Source organism: Anser brachyrhynchus, assembly GCF_964034855.1.
Source record: "Anser brachyrhynchus genome assembly, chromosome: 5".
NCBI classification, from domain to species: Eukaryota; Metazoa; Chordata; class Aves; order Anseriformes; family Anatidae; genus Anser; species Anser brachyrhynchus.
The window spans coordinates 44,900,418-44,924,338 of record NC_137699.1 but is presented as its reverse complement, the minus strand read 5'-3'; the positions used below and the strand labels follow the sequence as shown (position 1 = coordinate 44,924,338).

Sequence of the window (23,921 nt, the reverse complement as noted above, 5' to 3'; positions counted from 1 at the left end):
AGCAGCACTAGCCTTAAGGAGAAAAAGAAAATGCTGGCCTCTCTAAAAGCAAACATTGTCAAGTGACTCTTGCAACTCAGTGCTTTAGATAACAGAGTGCTGGGATTTATATTTTTGATTTCATATAACATGAAAGTGTTCTGCACTTGAAAAGTTAAACTTCTTTAGAAACATGCCTGGTACAGTAGCTTAATAATGTAGTTAAATCATTGATTTCTCACACATACCCTAAATTGAAGAGAAATTCTGTGGCAATCCTATGCACTTAGATTTAATATCTTTATTACAAAAGTAAACAAATAATTCATCATTTTATTTTTCTCCTCTATAGATATCTTAAAATTAGTTCCTGGCTCCAGCCACATCCAGGGCACACTCCTTACCGCTTCAACCACTCTGTGATTGCCTGAGAGACTACTGAGTCAGGAAAATAAATATGCATATGGATGACTTCTGGGAGACTATGGAGGAGCAAGCCCACTGCCAGGTACAAAGGTGGGAGGAGAGGAAAGCTTTCAGAGAGCTTGGGAAGTTTTAGGGCATGTTCCCCAGAGACCTCCATATGCAGCCTATGAGATGAGATGAGGTGAGATGAGATGAGTTGAGATGAGATGAGTTGAGATGAGATGAGATGAGATGAGATGAGATGAGACGAGACGAGACGAGACGAGATGAGATGAGATGAGATGAGATGAGATGAGAAGCAGAAGCTCTGACTCTTGCCCTGTATTTAGGTCTGCCAGCACAACTTGACCACGCTGCAGGTTGCTGAGCAAAGGCCTTGGCAATGGTCACGTGCTGAAAGCCAGGGATGACATTTCTTCACTAATTATTCACTAATGCTTCAGCTCACAGTGAAATGAGTTATACCATCCCATTTCTGTTTTATATTCCAGAGTAACTCACCTGCCTTCATCTCAGGTATCAAAGTTACAGCAGCAGGGGCCAGCAGCAATTGTCAGGGCTGTTGGTGGATGCTGCCAGCGTGTGGGGCCTGTCTCACTCCTCAAGTGTGCTGTAATTGTATAGCATGCAGTCCTGCCTGCTGCATTAGAGGCTTGTGGGGGAGTCAACAAACAGTCCTGCAGGTCAGGAATGAAGCTAGCCGGTATGGATATCAGCCACACTTTATGACTATGCTTAGAGGCCTGGGGTAGCTCACTGGAGTGGATTCCAAAGGCAGCATGGACACACGTTGGTTTAAAATCAGATTGCATGTACCTTGGGCTTGAGTGCTTGCTTACAGGTGACTTGCAGACAAATTTCAAGACTTGAGGACTGTTGCAAGCTCCATCCAAGTTTCAGAGCCACAGTCAATGTTTCCTGTGATCATTCAAAGCACTTTTTCTCTCTTTAAAGATTTTTAGCACAGTAATTTATAGCATTTTGCTCCTTTTTACTGCACACACGGGTAGTAGATACAACATTTATGACCAGGGAGATGTCTGGCTTAAAGAAACAAGTCAGGAAAAGCTGTGGGAGAGGGACAGAGGTATCATCGTCACAAACGTGTGCTGTTTGAGGTGGATCAGCCAGGCGTCAGTCTCCTCACGCCCGTGGCGTGTGGCACGTACACCCGCTTTGACAGAGCAACAGTTTTTGTTTCGGCTCTTCTTGTTTATTTAACTATCATGTTTGGCAAATGTCAATGTTTGTAAACGTTAACGTGCATTTTGTAAAAGCTTTTACAAGCTTTTATAAACACCACTCCGGGCCCGCGAAGGGCCCCAGCCCAACCTCCCCGACCCCTGAAGTGCCAACGGCCGGCGGGCAGGGCGGGGCCGGCCTTCAGTCACCACCCCTGCGCCGCCCGCCGCTCGGCTCGGCCGGCCGCGCCGCAAAGCCTCTTGGGAGCTGAAGTCCTCCGCTATGCCTCCCCCATGGCCGACAGGCGGCTGGAGGACTACACGTCCCATGGAGCCTTGCGGGAGAGCCCGGGCTCCCGGAAGACGGCCGCGGCCGCCGGTGGCAAGGCGGCTAGTTCAAGTTGCCATAGCGGCGAGGTAAGGGGAGGGGAGGGGGGTGCTGCGGGGCGGGGGCCGCGTGCCTGGGGAGGGGGCGGCTGCGCCGGGAGGGGGGGGATAAAGGGAAAGGGAGGGAGCCTGTGGGGGTCCCTCGGGGCTGGGGTGGGCTGTAGGGTTAGGGTTAGGTGGGCGCACGGCGGGGGGAGGCTGGCACGGCGCGTTACCTGGGCGAGTGGTGTGGAGGGGTCGCCCTCCGTGCCCGGGTGTGGGTCGGGCAGGGGCCGTGCCTGGAGGGTAGGATGCAGCGGTGGTCCCTGCAAGCACGGCGGGGGGGATGTGGCCGTCTTGCGCTGAAGGGAAGGGACTGTCCTGTTGTCCCCTTCTGCTGTGGCCATAAAGGTTTTTATGTCAAGCTCAGCCTTAGCTGTAAGGCTCCAAACGCGGCTTTAGCCACAGTTACCTAGCGATGGATTAGCGTATGTGGAGATAAACAAATAAAACCCCTTGAGAAGTAATGAGGTTGTGTGTACCGAGTTCATCTTTTGCTCGCTTGAGCTGGAGCGGTTGCTGTGGAGACTGTCAGCTGCCTTCGTGCTTGCTCTTATCAGGAAAGTCCCCACGAAACTGAAACGCCGGTGTTCCAACAGGATTTGATGTTTTCCTTAGTGCGAGAGATGTCTAGGTGGACTAAAAATAACAATAAAAGACAAAAAAGCAACCAATAATTCTCACTGTCAGGTAGGCTGTATGGTTGTGTGCTGAAATCAGTTTAGGTGTTTAGAAAGAGTGATAATACTTTCTTTTTGGTTTAAGTTAATACAGCAAAAATCCATGCAGAATATTTGTACAGACTTCTTCTTCTGTATGGTTTTATTCTTTATCTAGAATGAAACTTCTGCAGTTCCTTTTAAAATGAGGATGTTGCTTTATGTGAAGTGAGACTTCTCCAACTTAAAAGTTGCCTACGGTTCCTCTTAGGTTGCCCGCAGGAACAAAGAGGAATGCTGCTTAACCGTAAATGGAAAGTTTTCTGCAAGTGTCCTTGTGTATAGCATTTCTTCTGTTTCCTTCATTCACTAGCCTTTCTTCGGTACTTTGACCAGTACCTTAATGAGCTGTTTTTGGTCAGCTGAAAACAAACATTGATCTCTTCTGCTGTAAATCTTCATTTTCCTTTTTTTTTTTTTTCCTACAGTGTCATAGCTTTTCTGTGCATCTCTTATGATTGAGATACTTCTCAGAATTATGTTTTGAGCATATCAGTCAACTATTGTTTTTCATTGTCTTTTTATCAGTGCCTATCTCTCCTCTGACATGAGTTGCCATATTCATCTCCATAGAGGTACATGTAGCATTGTGTTCAGAGACTCAGTTGCTTTTGAGTTTGGGAAATTTTTAAGAATGTAGTTCCCATCAGCTGATTTGCAATAACTAGCCTTTGGGATTCTGCTGGCTTACACCATTTCATCTTGAAATGAGTTAAAACACTTCTGACTACTTCAGTGTTCTGACATTTCTCTTTCTACTCAGGTATCCTTAAAAAACACTGTTTTGCTAATGCAAAACTGATAATGTTGAAAATGATGTTATTTTGGGGCTCGTGGATCTAGAAATAAATGTGACATGGTGGAAATAAGAGTTAAGCCTAATCTTAGAACTGTTCAACTCAGACAAGCTGTATGAGATTGCTTTTCTAGGTCTCATGGGGTACTGCTGTGCAATATTCTACATATAGAGTAGATCCAACATATGCTTTTCTGCACAGTTTGGGAGGAAAAGAGAATTTGCTTCCCGTGAAACTGTTATTGCAGTTTTGAAGAATCTAATTTGCCAAAACAACATTTATTATGACTGTGTACTTGAGAAAAAATATGACAGGCACAGACCATCAACCATTGGTGTGATCATTAAAATTAAATGTGTTTCAACTCTAAGTGTGATGGGTTAGGCAAAATATGCTGGTACATAGGTACATGAACAGGTGAAGGCTGGATTCCTGTGGATTGATGTCTCGGGGTTGGAATTCCTGATCCGTGATGGGGCTGATTTCGTGCTTCGTTGTTAATGTGGCCTCTAATTACATCTTTCCTTTGCTTGGTGTCTTAAAAATATCTTCCAAAAATGCTTTGAAACTGAAAACCTTTGTTAAGCTTTGAGGAAGCTGTTTGTTGAAGCCATTGTTTATTGGGTTTTGAGTGATTGTGCTGCTTCTTGTGCATGGTGGTTGAGAACAGGAAGAGATGTTTTAGCCCAGAGAACTGACAGTGCAGTTATAGGAGAACTTAAAAATTCCTCTAGAACAGGTGATGCCAGATCTGTTTGAGAGAAGTCTCATTTCATGCTTATCAGTGATACTTGTGGTTTGTGCCCTAGAATGGGGATCTCACTGATATCCACGTGAAGTTCCGGTAAAGACTGACAAGGAAAATAAAGCTTGATATAGTGATTAGCAAGACATGGTAAAAATGAAAATGATTACATGTTGTTTTTGCTACCAGTGGTTTGTTTCTTTTCTTTTTCTCTTTCAGAATACTCCATGTTACTGTTTTGCCAGTATGCAATGTTTGTGCTTCCTCAGCCACATTTAGGCTTCATCTCAGCTGATTAGAGTGAGAGGTTCTGGAGCAGTGAATGCTGATATGGGCAGGCAGAATGGGCTTTAGTGAGATAAGGGCAGGGAAGATGTGATAAATTCATCACTTCAGAAAACAGCTGTAAGGAATATTGGTGTACTTGAGCACAAACTGATTATGTTGATTCACTCTTTCATGTTCAAAAGGTTTTTATACAAGCTTGGCAGACAGGAATTTACGTCGTAAAAATGCAACATATGACTCTGAAAAAACATTGAGCAGCATGTATATGAAATATAGCATAAGAATCGAATCTAGTCCATGGTTCCACTGGGAAACTTCTGCGTTAATGGTTAGAAGAATGATACCTTTACTGTGTTTTTTTTTTTTTGGTCTGCTACAGGACCAAAAGGAATTCAAAAGTTTGCTGGCCTATTTCCTTTTCCCCAAAGTAGATTCAGGCTCTCTCCAAACATACGTGGTCAACACAAATCGTATTGATGGTGATCCTGTGACCTCTAGGCAAACTGCTGCAGTGCGTAATAGTTTAAGAAAAAAGTTCCATCTAACTTCAAGTGGATTTTCTTTCCTTTCCCTTCTTTTAATGACACTGCATTGCCTCCTTCCATAGTATTTCCAGTTCTCCTCAAGTCCTTAAAGAGATTGGTTCTTAGAGTTGCTTCACACAATTAGTTATTAGGAGTTACTGTTCTAGTTGAGCCCAGCCAGTCTGAATATAGCTTAGAAATTAGTGTGAGGGAAGGAGGAATGGTTCTGCTAGAATAAATATATAATAGCTCAGTTGGAAGGGATCTTCAAAGATCGAGTCCAACTGCCTGGCCTCTTGAGGGCTTCGTCATCAAATGTTCTGCTCTTCTGATGTCTTCATTGTATGTTTTTCAGAGAGAATTTGTTTTGGGCTATGGTCTTAGCCTGGATACTGAACACCTGGCTGTGATGAGGGTGCATCTACTAGTTTAATTCTGTCCTAATGGGCTCTGCTTCTTGCGTCTTGGCTACTGCTTCATGGTGTGAACAAGCATAATAACTGAGGAACAGTTGGTAGATCAGCTCCAGAAGTACATCCTGCTTCAAAAGTACATCCTGTTAATGAATGGAAAACACCTCTCCTGTGAAGAAAGGCTGAGAGAGCTGGGGCTGTTCAGCCTGGAAAAGACTCAGGGGTGACCTTATGGCAGCTTTTCAATACTTAAAGGGGGCTTATAAAAAAGATGAACAGTGACTTTTTGCTTAGGCAGATAATAACAGGACAAGGGGAATGGCTTTAAAGTCGAAGACGGGAGATTTAGATTAGATGTTAGGAAGAAATTCTTCACTCAGAGAGTGGTGAGGCGTGGGAACACATTGTCCAGAGAAGTTGTGGATGCTCGATCCCTGGAGGTGTTCAAGGCCAGGTTGGATGAGGTCCTGGGCAACCTGAGCTAGTGGGTGGCATCCCTGCCTATGGCAGAGGGGGTGGAACTGGATCGTCTTTAAGGTGTCTTCCAACCCAAGCCGTTCTGTGATATGATTCTAATGTAGTAGTCTGAGTAGTCTTGCTTTGGGAATGTTATGCAAGTTGAGTCTGTTCAGTTACAGTCAGGATTTAACATTTATTACCTTTTCTGGTCTTTCTATCTAGGTTTCAAGATACTAATGGCACACTCATCCAGTGATTCAGATGACTTTCTTAGGGGTCGAATAGGAAGGCGGCCACCTTTGAGGGCATCCCTCAACAGAGCTCGGAACTATGGTGCTGAAGAAGTTACAGAGAAGATACATACTTTAGCAAGCACTTTACAGGTTGCTTACAAAACACAGTTTTAAAGTATATTTAGAATATGTAAAATAGAGTCTAGTTTTCACTTCTGAAGTTTTGCAAAATACTGTAGCCATGGGAAATGTTGCTTTCTGTGCAAACCAGAAGGTTTTATGAAACTGATCATATTGCCTCTGAGCTGAAAGTAGATGGCTTACTATGGTCTGAAATAACTGTATGAAAGTGTAATAGAGTATCGTTAGAAACAATGATGTGTTTGGCAATGCTGTTTATAAAACTAGCAAAATGAATAATGCAAAATTAACCTTTTCAGATTGTCAGAAGAGGCATTGAATTTTGTACTAGAAAACTCCAGCCCCCTCTTCATTGTCTTGTACTGTATAAAATTTCTAAGTTCTAACTAAAGAAAAGATGTAGGTACTCTATTCCTCATAATAGAGCTTACAACTGAAATAATTTCGAGATGTGGAACAGCATAGTGAGAAGCAGTACTTGTAAACTTGTAATGGATTCATCCCTGAGCAGGAAAGCGTTCATCTGCTTCCTGCTTCCTCAGTGGAGGCAGCAGATAAGGCTTCTTAATCTGTTTTTAAAAATTCCTGTTAATTCCTGTTTTTTAATAAAAAAAAAAATAACCTGTATGGTGAGAATACCTGTTCTAGCTGACAGTTCTGAGGACTTAGAGGGCTTGTGCGTTATCACTTGTGTTTAATTATTGTATGGCCTATATATATATACAGTGCAAGAAGAGAAAAATCCATATTCAATGGTTAATTTATATTTGAGAACTTTTTGTCTGGAAAATGATCGTTAAGCTAGAAAGAGATGAGGTAATAAGAATGTAAGCTGACAATATATTTTTAAAAGGCAGTCTTCAGAGTTGTCCTGTTCCTGTCTAATCTCTTTCTAGCTGCTCTTCTAAGAATCTGATTTTAAGCTAATTGCTTTCTGTGTACTGCTTTTTAGCAGATCTGCTACCTGATTCTGTTCTTCATCTGGTCACAGGCATGCTTGTATAGAGGAGGAGGAGGCAAAATTATGTTAAAGGGAAGGGTAGGACTGTCACAGTCTGGTTTAAGGTGCCTTGAACTGCTAAGAAACTATGCTATATAAACTAAATGATGGAACTTGGTCAAGGTGTCCCACAGTAAAGAATGCAATAAGTATGTTTTGACTTGGTTATCTTTAACCAGGCAGTCCTTTCCATTATTGTATACTTTTTGTGCTTTGTTACAGGCTGTGACAAATGCTGTACATGGCACAGACAAATGTAGTCTTGAGGGCTGAATTATCTTGCAGTGGCTTTCAGAGAGCGTGTTAACATAGTCAGTTATTTCCTCTTAAATCCTATTTAAGAGGCCCATTTCCTGCCATCAGAGGGATGTCACCTAACACCCTTAATAATTTCTTAATTTTTTTTCTTGAGGTGAATGTTTTAATGGGTGGCTTTGGAATATCTGCTGTAGCTCTGTTTTCTGTTGCCTGCTTGGTGAAGTTCCTTACCTTAGCTTAAATATGCTCATCTTGAAAAATTTGCTATTTCTCAGTTTACCTGCCCGTAAAATAGAATTAAGTTACTTTAAGATCTCTCGATAAAAATATTTTTCCGGAGAGTGGCTGAAAATGTACATGCGTTTAGTCTGAACCTGAGTCCTCGCTTACATATGAAGTGTTCTGTTTTGTTCCTTTAGCTGCACTGTACATCTTCAGGTTCTGACTACTTGACTAGGATTTGGAATTTTAGAATGCTGAGACCCTTCAAAAATAATACTTGTTTTATTGATGTACTCATAAATGAAGAATAGTAAAGACAACCGTTGGAAGTTTCTATTTTGACTTTCCTTCCTCAAACTTTTTTTAAGGATACCAACAGAAATCTGAGACATGTTGACCATTTACTAGGACAATACAGAGAATACAACAAGGAACAAACGGAAGCAATAGCAACTGTGAGCAACTTTCAGTTTATCTTAACTTCTTAAATCTTTTTTTTAACCTAATAGCATTCATAGCTAAAACTTGGTAGCGATATGCGAAATATATCAAGAGTTAAGAAGACATGAACAGAAACTTTTCATATTTATTTGAACGGTCTAAACCAAACTATAGTAGTTTGTTATATAATGAAACTAGCAATTTTTGTAGCTTTATTACGCTTCTATTTGGAGCTTATAAACCAGTTTATATTATAGTATGGTAGTATAGTATGAGATAAATAAGAAAAGCTGTTATTAATCCATAATGACACTTGGCTAAAAAAGGGCTCTGATTATCTTAATGACCATTTTTTCTGAAAAATATTTTACATATGTGTTTTCATATGTGGCTGTGTTCATATTTCAGTAAAATGTAATTTCTTTGCAGTTAAAAGAAACACTGGAACAGTCTATAGGTCAGTTAAGGAGTCAAAGATTAAACCGGAACTCTGGAATGAGAAGTGCTTCTCTCTCAAGCTTGTACCCTAGTGATCTGGACGGAGAAGCAGTGTCAGGTAAAATACTTAAGGTACTTGAGTGTACTTAAATTATGTCATATTGATATTGTATTGAATGAGGAAATAAAAAATATATAAAGGTATTGGCATGAAGAGATATCATGGATTATTTAAAAGAAATTCAGTTTAGAAATCTGTGACACCTGCATTAAGCTAAGCAGTTGTTTATTTGGTAAATGATTTCCATTGCATGTGTTGTTTTTTCCTGCTGATATCTCAAGAGATCAAATGAAACATTGATACATGAAAACTGTCTTGCCCACTTCATGACTTGTAGGTAAACGAAAGTCGAACCCAAAATGTTTTGCAGCTTCTGAAGCTTGCTTCACAGCAAAATGAAAAAATGAATTTTAAATGCATAAGGTTATGGATATGTAGGTAAAATTGTATAAGGTTTTATAAGGCTTAGTGGGAAAGGAAAAAAGTAAACAGATGTATAATATACAGAAAAGTAGTTTTTTTCCTTCTACATCTCTCAAATTTCATTATTTTGGAGGGGGGGAAAGGTGTATTTGAGAGGAATATTCTTTCCAAAAATAGCATTTAATATATTTTAGTAGAAAACTTTTTAAAGTTTTCTGTTTTTTCTGATGTAAGATCTGTGATGTAGTTTGAAACTGTAGTAGATCCAAATAGAGGAAAAAACATTGCTTGGGCAAATAAAATTTGAAGAAAAAATCTACCTACTTGAAGGAACAAAGGGAAGCTCTTTCTCTTTCTTGCCCATCCCGTATATCCAAATATTCAAAAAATATTTCAGCTATGTGTCTGTGCATTTTATATAACTTCAGTAATTCTTTTGTCTATAATGTATTTCATATTGGCAAGTGAAACACAAGTTTTTCTCAAAGCAAAATTAAACGTTTCCTGTACAAAGCTTTGCCTTTTTTATTTATTTCTCTTTTCTCATAAAGGGAACCGCCACTTCCTGCCTACTTCTCCTCTCAGGGATTACGGAGACTCACAGGATAGTAGACACCGAAGGTCTAGATCTGCAAGTGTTCGATTTGTCAATGAGGCAGATAATTTGGACCAGGTAAGAGCACTAATGGAAGCTATTTCCCCACACAGGCAATACATGGTTACCAGGCTCTTTAATGTTAAATCAAATGAAGTTATTCTGATGATAAAACTAAGAATGTTTCAGCTGTGAAGTGTCCTTTCAGTGTCCTGTGCCGTGTTTCATGACAGTCATCTATCGTATCTATCAGTGTCACAAAGTTTCATACAAATGTATAGATAAAAAGGTGCGGATGGTAGTGATGCCAAAAGTTATGAAAATGATTTCTGTAACTTTTTGAGCAACACATGAGGCAGAAATAATCTCTGAATATTTAATTAGCATTATGCATATGCTGAAATCTGGTGTGGCTATAAAGGGGATTGTTCTTCTTTAGTTAATAGCACTGGGTCTTACTGCTTTTGCCATTCACTTCAGCATGGCCTGAACTGATCTTTAGACAGCTAGTTCTTTGTTTTAATTCTAAGTCTGACCTGTGAGTAGGGTAATTTAACTCAGTACTTCAGGCAGTTGTTGTGAGGAGGAGAGGACGTGTATGGCATGGGTGATTTTCAGACCTCTCCACTCATGTCTACTTGCAGACTCTTCAGAAAATATGAATTAACTACTTTGATGGTTTATATTAAGTGACTGTGTAAATAAATAGCCTTTTTCTTTTTTTTTTTGATGATGACTGCTAGTTTATTCCTTATCCTTGCTTTTCATTGAGTGAATACAGCTTTACTGGATCATCAGCTATTTTGTAAGAAAACTACAGTGCTTTGAGGAATGTTGAACTCTCTAGAAATAGCCATTTGTTAGGACCATAGGCAGAAATTGGGGCAGAGAGAGAGTAGTACTACTCAAATAAAGCTGCGTCTCTTTCTTATTTATATAACCACAGTCCCTTTTTTCTGTTCTGACTGCTTCTGGGAAGGTAATTTTCTAGAAAAATGGATTTTTGACACATTTGAATCTTTGTCCTTCCCAAACTGATACATTCTGAAAATGTATCCTGTTTGTGAAAGTCTCCTGGGCCAGGCTGAAATTCCTGGTCTGTCACAGGGGAGAGGCTGGTGCATGTGCCTGAATATTGAGGGCAATCAGCTGGGCTGTGGAAGATTCAGTTTAAAGTCTTGCATATAGAACAAGGAGATGTTGTAAGTGACAGTTTTCCCAGACGGTGGCCCAAACCTCTGGGCTGTTTACAGCACTTTGGTGGTTGAACTGTTGCTTTTTTTTCCTCCCATGAAGGGTGGATGACCTATTACCTTTCTATTATCTCCCTTAAAAGCCTTGACTATAATGACTATAATGTTATTGTATACTTTATATGACTATAATGTTAAACTGTGGTCTATAAACCGTGGTCTGCTAAATAAGGGAAACAGGAATCTAAATGTGATGTTCTATTGAGGAAAATAGTGGTTTGTTGTTTTTTTTCCAACTCTGAAAAAACCTTTCTAGGATAGTATATAGAAATCTTGGGCAAAATAAAATAAAATTCCTCAGTGCTTTGGTAGTTTCTGATAACATTGTAGTGTTCTACTTGGTCGCTTGCAGTTTTACATGCTATGTTTCTATAGTAGTATACGTAGCTGAGCAGAACTTTGTCTCATTCATACTAGTATTTATTAACAGGAAATGTCTGTCCTGATGCCACCTGTTCAGATATTTCAATTTATCTTGCATTAAGTTAAAAAGATGGTACAATGTCAGGTATCTGAAATGAACAAGCTCTGAAGGATAGAAAAAATATAGTCAGGAAACTTGGTTTAGCAAATAATGTACTGGAAATTAAACCAGATGAGCAAGTTTTTTGGAGAGTTGATAGAAACAGAAGCACGCAGGCTTCATTCAGGCTGATCTTCAATTCATGCAATTTTGTTATTTTCCAGATTATTTTTATCTGCTGCACTTCATTTAATATTTTCTTTTTAAAAGTGTGTATATATATGTATTTTTGGAATATCATAGATAAAAGCATCCTTAAACTTTAGCATAATTTCTGTACTTTAATTTACAGCTGCATTCTTTCCACCAGTCTCTTCGAGATCTCAGTAGTGAACAAGTTCGTCTAGGAGATGACATCAGTCGGGAGCTTTCAAGAAGAAACCGGTATAAACAGAATATAACTTTCATGAGAATAAATAATTTTTAAATTCCTTTGTTCTTTTGTATTAAAAAAAATAATGTTGGAGAGTGGTATTATACAACGTACAGATGAAACCAGTACTATGAAAGGTTTGTTACACATCATCTCGTCCAGTGTTTATACGTATAAATGATGCACACACATTCCAATTTGTATAGTATATGTGGCCATCTCCCTCTTTTTATATGCAGATAAAAAGACAGGGACTTGGGAATTTCTTTTGCTAAAACTTTGTTCCTTTATTTTTCTTGATACTGGAGTCTCTTGAGGATAAGCTCTTATGCAGGCCATAATGTGTTTTTTTTTTTTAGTACGTGCTGTCTCAACATATGGTGCTTTGTCTAATCGCAATAACAGGAATTAGTACTCTTAATTCCTAGTAAGAACTAGTCCTATTCAAAAGGACTGTGTTGACATGTTCATAATTTTGTACTTGTTGACCTGATACCTAGCCTTTCTACCTAGATGCTCTGTCCTCACTAGAGGAATGGAAATGCTTTCTATAATGAATTTTCCACTTGAGGCTGGTCTCTAATTATGCTAGGGTTTTAGAAGCTGTAGAATGACTTGGAGTAACCTAAAAATCCATGAAATTCTTGTTGCTTAAAATTATCATAGTTGATATTTAGTTTTTGCACTGCAGAATATAAGTCTTACCTGTATTTTTCTGTGAAGGACTGATGCAGAAATGAGAAAAACTCTAGCAGAGCTGTCTAAAAAGCTTACTGAGTCCCAAAGACAAGAAACGGTGAGTGTGAATAACGTGAAAAGATGATGTCTATTTATTTAATAGTCTAAGCAGGATGTGGGCTACTAGTATAATGTATGTTTTGGTAATTAGTACCATGTATTAGCATATATCTGAACAGGATTCTATCTAGGCTAGGATTGGTGATTATAATGTTACCCTTCCATAATGAAATTAGCAAAACAAGTGTCTGTATCTCAGATACTTGCTTAAACTGAAAGTGAACGTTTTACAAATGTGTATGTACTGAATTTTTCTTTCAAATCATGTTTTTAGAGAAAACTGTTGTTTAACTTTGAACATTGGTTTTAACACTTAAAGTGTGATAGATAGCTTTTGAAATATACATGTTAGTTTTTTCCACGTTGAAGAACTTCCATGACAACCATGAAATCTGAGTGATAATATTGATTCCTCTTCCTCCCCCTCTCCCTGTCCTTTTCAGTCCTTATCTGTGAAGCCTTTTGAAAGGGAAATGTCTCTTGTGGCTATACTCTTTGCTGGAGGCTCTGACAAATGTATCAAAGGAGGAAGCGCAGCCATGATAGATAGTCTCTTACTTTTTTCCTCTTGTATCTGCTGGAAGGAGATACTGCAGTCTATATCACTCAAATATGGAAGAGTTCAGCTCTTGAGATGGAAGTCAAAGCAGTATTGCTATAGACACAAGAGAAGCTGAAAATCTCCTCACTGGTTAGGAGGTGAAAATCCTGTAGGTAGTTCTTGACTTGAAGACTTGAGTCTATGCCTTATGTACATGCTAATGTGATATCAGTAGCCATGCTAACATCTCAGAGCAAGTGTTGTTATTTTCTCCTAGGTGGATCATCCTTCCCTAAAATTGCATGAATTGGTACTAAATGACCTGGCAAGAGCTTTAGTGATGCGTTTGTCACTGATATCAGTATTGTTGGCGAGGGCTGCTTCTTGGCACCAACAGTAATTGTAACTAGTAATTGTGCTTGTGTAAGTTCCTGACTGTAGATGAAATAAGAGAGGGATTCAAGAGGCTATGATCTATCAAGACCAGTTATACACTTAATATGATAGAATCCATCAGGGGAAGAAGACTTTCCTGTTCAGCCTTTGTAGAAGAATTTAACAGACTGTCCTTGTTCGAATGTTAGCACTGTTTATATGGTAAGGAATTCTTTGATACTTGCAACTCTCTGTGAGTGTTGTGTCCTGCTTCTCAGTATACTTTTTTTTTCTCTCTCATGTACCAGAAAATTAGCAAGCTCTAAGTTTTAAATAGGACAGTTCACAAGAAAACAGCTGCTGCAGCTGGCTACGCCACAACTGTTCTGTGCCGTTGAATGAGAGAAACAAACCTTCCTCCTCAATCCTCTGGAATGCTGGCAACCACTGTCTCTACATAAATGAAAGAAATAACTAGTTTTTGTGACCTCCTACAGCAGGATTTCAAGATTTGAAATTGGTTGCTACAATTTTTATCTGAGAGAAACAAAAGATGAGATAAGTAAAGTGTAACAAGGAAGCCTTCAGTATTCTTTGATATTCCCCTTACCGTTAAAAAAAATAAGTCTTTCATTTGTGAGAGAAACTATCATCCCATAAAGCTTTGAAAGCTGAAATGTTTAATGAAACACTTTTAATGAAGACAAAAATTCTGCAGTTGGCTGCCGTCACATGGTTTTCCTGGGTAGGACTAATAAGACTTCAACAGGGATGTTCTGCTCATTGCTGTTTATTAACTGTAGGAAGAACACGGGCAAAATGGAGGGAAAACCAGAAGGGTGGAGGATGGAGAAGGCAGGTCATTCATTTAGATACCTCTCTGGAAGGTTAAAGCAATTGCTGTTGTTCAGTTTGCAGAAGAGTTATGCAAAGAGGAGAGACCTAGCCCTGTATAATGGAAGATCAAAAAGTAACAAAGTAAATGTCTAGGGAACAGTACTAGGATACAAATGCATCTAATGATAGTTCTGTACAATACTACTTTACTTGTGAGTTGGGAATTTCTTGATCTGCAAGTGGTACCTTTTCACTTTTTGTACTTAGGAATCTCTCTGTGGATTTGCTTGCTTTTTGTGTTTTTTTTTTGAACTTGTCCAGTCTTTGCTATAAATTGCATATTTTTATCATGTTACCTCTCCTCCTTTAGAAAGTTATCCAGATAGATTACATATTGTGGAGAGAGCTGCCACATGTGGTGTGTTTTTATTATTTCTATTTATTCATTATTTCTTTTTTAAATCTGCTTTTCCATGTCTAGTTTTCATTGGAGGAGATTATTCAAAGGTTCTTCACAGGGTTCCTCTTCTCAGGCTGAAGAATTCTGACGTGTCGACACTCTTAGCTATGCAATTCCACCTCATTTGAAAAGGCTAGCAGTAGTAGGCTAGTGCTGCTTGCTTTACCTCTGCTCTCCAAAACTGGGTCTGAATACTCTTTCCCTTGTTCAAAGCCTAATGATGTATTGTTACACTGATGAGTCTGGTTGACTGAGTTATGTAGGAAGAAATACTTTTATTCTTATAACTTATGAAAAGTTGTGCAGGAACTTATGTCCTCCATGTCTTTATTACTTCACTTCAGAGAGGCTGTTTATCATCTTCAACATTACCATCCTTTTATTTGCATTCTATTTTAGGGTTTTTGACTGTAAATTGTCAATTTGAAATCTCAATAATTTGACAGAGTTTGTGGCAGGAACATTTGTTTCAGCTTAGTGTCCTTAAGCCTTCATTTCTGTAGGGACTTGTAACCAAATTCTTACAGCTATACTGTTCAGAATAGTCAGTACTGTATGAAAATTGCTTATATATAAACTATATAAATGTGATAATAAAGGTCTAAGGTCTCTTTGATACAGTCGGTCTGAGTTACTTCCTTAGAATTTGTTATTCATTAGAGGTTTATCATTTGAGAGCCTTTTTGATGAAAAAATGTTTATTTACATTATGTTTATATAAGGTATCCCTCTTGGATATTTTGTTGCCATCTCCTCATATAAAGGCTCATCCCAAATAGCATACAAAGCAACTGCTCCAAAGCACAGAGTTGTTCAAAGTAAGTAGATGCTTAGTCGAGATGGTGCCATTGGAAGGTTAGTGTAGGCTGTGTCTGTGGAAAAAGACAGAGATGTCAAGTAAAATGAATCTCACATGGAGTTCATGTGGTTAAGATATCCCAGAGAGACAAGGTTATCTTTATATAAGTAACTGTCCTTCAGAAGACCTGATGTAGAGATTTTTGGCCTTCCAAAGGTGACTGTTGTAAAACGCATTTCATGCATTAGCATTTGCCATGAGGGGAATGTTTAACTCAATATTCAGAATGAAATCTGTGAAAGTACTTTGCCATTTTTGTGTTTTTATGACTTCTGCTTCAAGTCTGCATTGATGATAAAATAGATAATAACAAAAGCAAAAAAAAATCTGTTGAAATAGATTTCAGTCAGCAGGACTTCTGCACCAGAAATAACAGTGGAAAGCTGAAAAACAGGAGAGAAATTCAAGAAGTAGGATACTGCTTTTTGTACATTAGGCATCCAGCGTCTTCCACAGAATTAAATTTAGCTACATGACTTAAATGTCACCCTGGTTTTAAACAGGACATTCTTTTCTTTTTGCTTAATTGGTGATAAGAGAACTTTTTGATAGCCCAATCCATTTTCATAGATTTTGCTGCTACTTGAAAGCCTAACACAGAGATAGAGCTCTTAGTGTCATGATTATTGCTCAGGTAGGCTGTGTTGCTGAAAGTACATCCTTCAATCATGTTCTAATATGCACTGAATGCAATAATTTAGTTTTAGCATTTCATGTCATTATGTAGAACCTCCATGTTCCTTGTTACTGTTCTTCAGTGAATCATTTGTCTGCACTACGGCTTTTGATCTGGGGACAAGATGTGTACTGTTCAGGTAGGAATGTTGTCCTGAATGAGGGTCATTTAGGATAGAGGAAGAGAAGTGAATTTTAGTCTCTTCTTCATATACAACTTACTGCTTGCTGGCCTTTGCTTCTAATCTTCCTTTTGTTGTTATCGCTCTTGTTGCATGTCACAGGTTCTGTGACAATCCAAGGAAGATCAGAGAGGCTACAAAATCAGGAAACATAGTTCTCATGGAAGATAATGTCTAAACCACTGTAGATGGGTAACTGTCATGTTGGGGGGGAACTACATTTTTAGGTAGTATATTAACTACTTTGTAGAGCAAATAAACACAAACTATTCTAGAAGAAAAAGCAGTTATTTGTTATAAACCAAGTCCTGCATGTGGCTTTTAATCTATGAAAGACTCGCTTTGTAACAATCACCAAAACAACAAACGTAAGTTTGGCACCCCTACCAGAGCAAAAAAAAAATAAGCTTTTTACAATAACATCTGATTTCTAAAAGGGAGTTGCACAAAAATGAAGAAGCTTATTTGAAAAATGTCAGGCAATGAGGAAGGTAAAATAGTTCAAGACAATGTAGAAGAAATTGGAATACACTACAATAATGATTTTAATGCGTTAGAAGGTCTGAAGGAAATCAAAAGATATCTGATGGAACTACACAAGGTAAAAAGTCCTTCTAGAAGTTATAGCCAAATGATAGAAGTAGAAAGGTTAGATAAACTTCATCAGCTAAATATAAAAACGGAGTAAGGTAGGTTAAAAACAGTTTGACGAAGAGGTTCCAAAGGTACGCACACTGATAAACCCTGTTTAATGCCATAGTGTCACTAGGAGAAAATATTAAATGAGAAACAATGCTCAGAGAAGAGAACACCTGTGGAGAGGATAGGAGACAGAATCTGTTCCTTGTTTAGGATCCATTTTTACGGGAGAGGCTTCTGGAAAGCTCCAGCATAGAAACACGTGAAAAGATTGGTGTTGGATCTGGAGGGACCTGTGCTTGGAGTTCAGCTGTTCCATAACATAAATGATAATTAGTTTAGAAAATATGGTGATAAGTGACCCAGTTTGTGGTATTGTGGTGATACTAAATTTTCCAAAACAAAAGGTAAGTTTACTGCATTCCAGAAAGTCTTATTACTAAGCATGGCTAGGACATGAATGTGACATAGCAGCTGTCACAGAGAATGCAGAGGAAGTTGCTAATGATAGTACTTGGTTCTTTTGCACTATTGCAAGATACGACATAATAAACCTGATTTGCTGTGGACTTGTGTGCTCTCTTCCTTCTTTGCCTAGTCTCCTCCCTGACTACTTGTGCCACCCTACAAAAACTTCTGTTGTATCCTAGCTATGTAAATCCTTATACAAGAACTCCTATGTTTTTCCCATATTATGCTTCCTCACCATGCTAGTCCTCCAAAATGCCATGTTGCTTTCTTTCCATAATGCTGACTTCCCCACTACCTTTAATTCCTTATACTTCCAACATATGTATTTTTTACATGTATTTTTTTAAATACTAAATAGCCAAATGCTTCGTTTCAGACTAAATGCATGCACTTTGCTGACAGCCAAAGCAAATAAGGGTGGAATTCTCCCTATTTTTCCCTGCATGGTGTATTTATGAAATCACCTGTGTTGAAGATCTTGTTTTTTTTGAAAACCCTCATAGTGTCTAAATACATTTGACAGCTCTGCACTGCTGAGCATTTGAATCTTAGCCAATTTCAAAAGAGTTTTGAAATGAAAGACATTGGTCTCCTAAATATTGTTCTTAATAAAGCAAGCTATGAGGCTGCCTTTGTTTAATCCTCCTTTTTTTCAGAGCTGATGAAAATGTTTTATAATAAGCATTCTGTCTCCCAGAAAGCACTTTCCCCTCTGAAGAATGTTAACCAATGTGCTACCTATTCCTTTAACCTAAAATAACCCCCTTTAACTATGTCAACCATTCTGTATGCTAAGCTCTATCTTACAAAAACAAAAATAAACATAAATTTGATGGAAACGTTATTACGTAATTAATTTGCGTATAGTCTAAGGTTTGCTTTTTGTTTGCCATGTCTTTTGTTATTTCATATGTAGTTGGAATAGTTTGTGATTGCGAACTTTGTATTTATGAAATGACATTACATGCAGAAAAAACTTCAGTCTTTGGAGGAAATGAGAATTGGACAAATATCCAAGAATACTGTATGCAAATCCTCTTAGAAAAAGATGACAATGAAATGTAGAGTACAGCAATATGCATATTTGGCTAAATGAGAATTTCTGAATTTACTTCAGACAAAAAAAAAGAAAAAATGTGGAAAGTAAAAATTAAAATATTTTGACCTCACCTAGTGCAGATTAACTGAGATACTTAAATAACTGTTTGAAGTGATCTTGAAACCACTAATGGCTATTTTGGAGTATTCATAGACAACTGCAAGTGTAAGGTTAGAAAAACTGTTCTTGGAATACTGAAAATGGGAAAATATGAAGGGGGAAAAAAGGAGAAAATACTGATTATTTGTCCAGAACTTGATTGGAATATATCTAAGAGCAAACAAGAAACTTCAGCAGCAGTTGACACTGATTTGTCAAGCAAAACTATGCTCTCCTATCATGGAATGAACTTAAAAGGCAGAAGCAATACTCTGTCTTGATGTAATTTCATTTTTGAATAGTCTTTCAATAATCTTAACAATAGAATAAGCTTTGTAGTAAAATATGGCAAAACTGTTCTGAAAATCTGAACGCGACTGTTCAGATATCTGTGTATCTTGTAAACTGTTCACTGTTAAAATTAGATGAGTTACTGAAGTGTGTTGGCACTCATGGTGCACACTCAAGTGGCACACACTTGATCTGATTCTCTCAAGTTTTTTTTAGTGGTTTAGGTGATGTAATAGAGAGATGCTTATTACGTTTGCAGGTGGACTTCAGATGAGTAAAAAAAAAAAAATAAAATGAAAACTGAAATCCAATATCCCCCCCTTGGATGTGGATTAGAGGGTAGAACAAGGATAATAGGTGCAAAATTCAACAAGAAAGATTAAGGTTGTACTGTAGGAAAAACATTATTTTAGAGACTATGCAATAAACTGTCCCAGGAGGCTATAGAAGTTTTCTATGAATGTTTTTGAGCAGTTTAAAGGAAAAAAAAAAAAGTCATGCAATTAGTCAGGCAGCAAGTTTGCTAACCTTTGAACTCCATTCCAGCCACCTTTTTCCATGTGTTTGTGCAGAGAATGTGAACTAACAACATACTACATATACTATAGTTTCTTGATGGACTTTTTTTTTAGTGAGTTATAAGTAGCATCAAAATGTGTGGCACTCCTGTGTTTTTTTTTCTTAAGAGGATTGTATCTGTAACTCTGAAATTTCCATGCACCTGACAAAAACAACACATATATCTCTTTCTTTACCTTGTTAGAGATGAGAAGGCAATTGTCTTCTGGAGGGACTTGAAAGAAGCAAGAGGCAATGCAATCACTTGATATCGTGTAGTTAGCAAAAAGTTTTCTTTTTCATTCTGCTTTAGTGGCAATGAAATCTAAGTTTGCAGGAATCCAAAGCTTTGCCTTGTGCTTCTTCATGTCATGTGAGCTGCTGTGCACACAGTGAACTAGGCAGGTGGGGGAGTTACTGAATTCTCCTGTTGAATGTCTTTGAGGGTAGTGTAATGTTGCTTTTCAATCTTTGTCAAGCCTAAATCATACGTTTTATTTCTTAATACCGTTAGTGTTCCCTTGCAAACTTTACTTGAAGCAGATGTCTAAGAGAGCTGAGAAAGCTGCTGCCTTCAGAAACGTGTAACTAGGATTTTTTAAAAACATAAACCACAACTTCATTTCTGGTGTATTTAAAGTACACAAATGAAGAAAATTATGGCAGTCATCCCCTAATTTTTGGCAGAGATGTAACAAGTTTAATGATAGTGTTATTTTTTGTTACTGTTAGATATTGTCATTAGCTTATTTTGTGAATTATTAGAAGTAACAGTAAGTAGTAGATTTCACAATAGAAATACATGAGTTGTGACATGATCATTATTTTTTATGCATTAGTTTGCAGTAATTATTTTAATTATGGCTGCAGATTGTTCATAACTTACATGAAAGAACATGATTTGATGAAGTACATTTTTTTGAACTTCTCATGATGGTTTTAAGAGAAAATAGAAAATTCCAAGTTGTGATCCAACTACTCATCTGGCTGTGCAAACAAGAAACCTTTTCAAAGCACCACATTTTGTTATAAAGACAAAATGACTGTTTCATTCTTTTAAACCTAATGTTTTATGGTACTCATGAAGTATGAATGTGTCCATAACTATGTATCTGTTTCTACACAACTGTGTTGTACCTGTTAAAATTCTATATCCATACACATGTAGAAATGCTAGTAAAAGCATGCTTATTGATGAAAGTACATATGAGAACTTGCTTTCCTCCACATACATCAGAAACTTGTAGTTGAACAAGTCTTTTAAGTCTTTTTTTGTTTTACCTAGATACCATTTGGTAATTAGTTATACTGCTTTCTAGTGACTCTTTAAAGCTGTTAGTTTTGAAGTAGGGAGGAAATCAATATATTAGTATTTTCCTTGTTAGTCTTTAACTTTTCCTTGAAGTCTTTTAACTTCAATGATATAAATTTAATTTGCTGCCCACAAGAGGGTGCTCTCTGCTAGCAGCTTGAAATGCAAAAATAGAGTATTTCTGGTTGTAGTTCAAAGTTGAATCATTGTGTCTGTAATCCAGATTGCTTTAGCAATTGACTGGTGTTACTTACATTAGGTTGAATGTGAATTGAAAAAATATTGGGGAAAAGTCTTATTGATGTAAGTATTTTGTGCTATTACAGTCATTCTCATACTTAGCTCATCTCACTGCTTGTCAGTCATGGATTTCTGAGTAAGAAGGAGGCAAATGGTGGTCTGTTTTACAGACAGGAGTGACTCTCCAAAGATTAACCAGACCTGTGGCAGAGAAGCCAAGATGTTTGTATTGCAGCCTCAGCTTAGCCTGCACCAAACTTGATATATTTAACACTTGATCAGAACCACCACTGTAAAGAAAAATATCATAAATGTAAAGGAGGATATTGCTAACAAAATAGCAGGTCATTTCCTTGCTTGAGTACTCAGTGCTATATCTCTGGTTATTTTCTATACCATTCTAAATCTTACTTCACAAAATACAAGTTGTTTTGTTTTTCTTTCTTTCTGTCCCATACTCTTTACTATTTTCTCCATTGGTATCTCAGTATGTGGTAAAAATGCGCCCTAACTTCCTGCAGGTTGTTTTTCCTTTTGAAGGTGTCAGCACGGGTAGAGAGAAGACTTCAGGAGATAGAACAAGAAATGCATGCTGAAAGACAGCTTGTAGAAAGGCGCCAGGACCAACTGGGACAGATGTCTGTTCAATTACAAGAGGTATGCAAATGAAAACTTCCTGTATATGTATAATTTAAATTAAGATCTTTCTGTATTTGTGACCTTGTACCTTTCAAACTGGCAAAAGTGCTCATATTTTTGGCAGGTTCTTTTAACTGTATCCAACACACTTCCTCTCGATTTGGTGACAAGTAGTCTCTGTTATTTGTGGTGCTGCTCTGAATCGTGATACTGTTTTAGACCTTTTTGGTAACTGGCACAAACATGTGAAAGAAAAGCAAATTAGACCAAGTAAGGCCTTACCTTTTGGAAAACACTTTTTGAGAACAAAATAATAGGAATTCTGTATATGTTGCCTCTGTGTACCACCATCCCGAGACTTCTTTGTGTGAGTTTTGTGAAGAAATTTACTTTGTTATTGAATTGTACAGGAAATAGGAATATGACAGTTTCTAAGGAGACAAAAGGTTTAGAACTGATCTAATCTTGAATTTAAAACAAGCAGAGGAAAAAATGGCAGCAACAAAACAGTGTAAGAATTTGAGTTCTTGAGCTGTATCTTTTGACTATTTAATTTTTTTTCTTTGTATGTGGTGATACAGATGAATAGATTCAGTATGGCAAACCAAATAGAATGAATAATATAACTTGTGACTATGAAGCATTTAAAATTTATGAATAGCTTTATAAGGTTGTCAACAATGTATTTTTAAGCTGAATACTAGCTGACTTTTTGCTAATTTGTTCGTTGCTTTCGTCAGTGTAATTGTTTGATGTATTGTGCTAAGATATTTTTCTATTTTTCTGTATTATAGAAATATTAAATTTACCATTAGAGATCTCTTCAGTTTACACTATTTCTCAAAATTTTTTATATCCTATATTTAAATAGGCAGTCTTTGCAAAGCCTACAAGGTAAGTATTCAGCAACAAAAACAACAAAAAAATTCCTGATAAATGTTAGATTTTTGTTTGTAATACATGTTGTCATTTTACCTTTTTCTTATTATTACCCATCACTTAACAGTAGCATTTGCCACAAAGATTGCTTGATAGGTGAGACAAGTCTCAAGACCAGAGGTTCTCAGAGAATCCAGTGTAGAAGTTTACTTATTTCTTGACTGTTTTACACTGTGCATTCATTAGACTTCATTGCACATTAAGAACAGCAACTTCACGCAATATATGTTGCTGATTTTCTCTTATTGTGACATTTGTCATTTGATACTTCTTTGAAACTCAGCTATTGCAGATGCTCTTCTCAAGTTTGCACGTCTCATTTGTGCACTCCTTTGACGTCTCACGGGATGTACAGAATGGTATCGAGGACCAGCTACTTAATAATTTGGATCTTTTTTTTTTTTTACATTGATATGACTCTGTACTTGCTCAGATTCATAGGGGACATTGTAGGTGAAAATATTCTTAATGAACACAATCCACACAGGGAGAGGCTAGCTCCCTAGCTTTTTCTGCAGCTTGACCTTTTGATCAGCTGTTCCTCTTCTGCCTTCCATTTGGCCTGAATTATCAGCAGTATTAGAACCAAGCAGCCAAGGTGCTTTCCAATAAGTGAAGAATGTTCTTCACTAATGAAACATGAATGCATTTAAGGATAAAACATGGAACCCAAGCCAGTAAACTCAATAGTAAATATCTGTGCTGGTCCACTGCAAGAAGGCTTGGAGATGGTGGTAACAATTTAGGTTTCATTGTCCTAACATTTTTAATGGAGTTCATCTTCAATAATAACACTAACCTGGATAGTGGTGGTCTTGGAATGTTTTTGGTCTCCACTCCAAATGGTGCTTGTATTCACCCATGTAAATATGTGTGAGCAATTGCTTGAGAACTGAATGTTGTTAATCACTAAATTGTTAGAAACAGTTTAATAGGATTGAACTCACATTGCTGTGTGTACTTTTGCATATGCCCTAGAGAGAATAAAG

General features: G+C 37.6%; 1 protein-coding gene across 11 annotated transcripts in view; it reads left to right on the top strand.

Annotated features, from left to right (window-relative positions):
* CEP128 (centrosomal protein 128) overlaps positions 1-23,921 on the top strand; it is a 126,117-nt gene continuing 102,196 nt past the window's right edge. For 2 of the 11 annotated variants that reach the window (XM_080593659.1, XM_080593658.1), the window contains exons 1-8: positions 5,738-5,952; positions 6,180-6,340; positions 8,180-8,266; positions 8,682-8,808; positions 9,726-9,847; positions 11,838-11,929; positions 12,642-12,714; positions 21,895-22,011. In XM_080593659.1, the coding sequence (XP_080449785.1) occupies positions 5,922-5,952; positions 6,180-6,340; positions 8,180-8,266; positions 8,682-8,808; positions 9,726-9,847; positions 11,838-11,929; positions 12,642-12,714; positions 21,895-22,011 (810 nt within the window). In that variant the 5' untranslated portion in view covers positions 5,738-5,921. The other 9 variants (XM_080593662.1, XM_080593663.1, XM_080593665.1 and 6 more) reach the window with 9 other exon arrangements.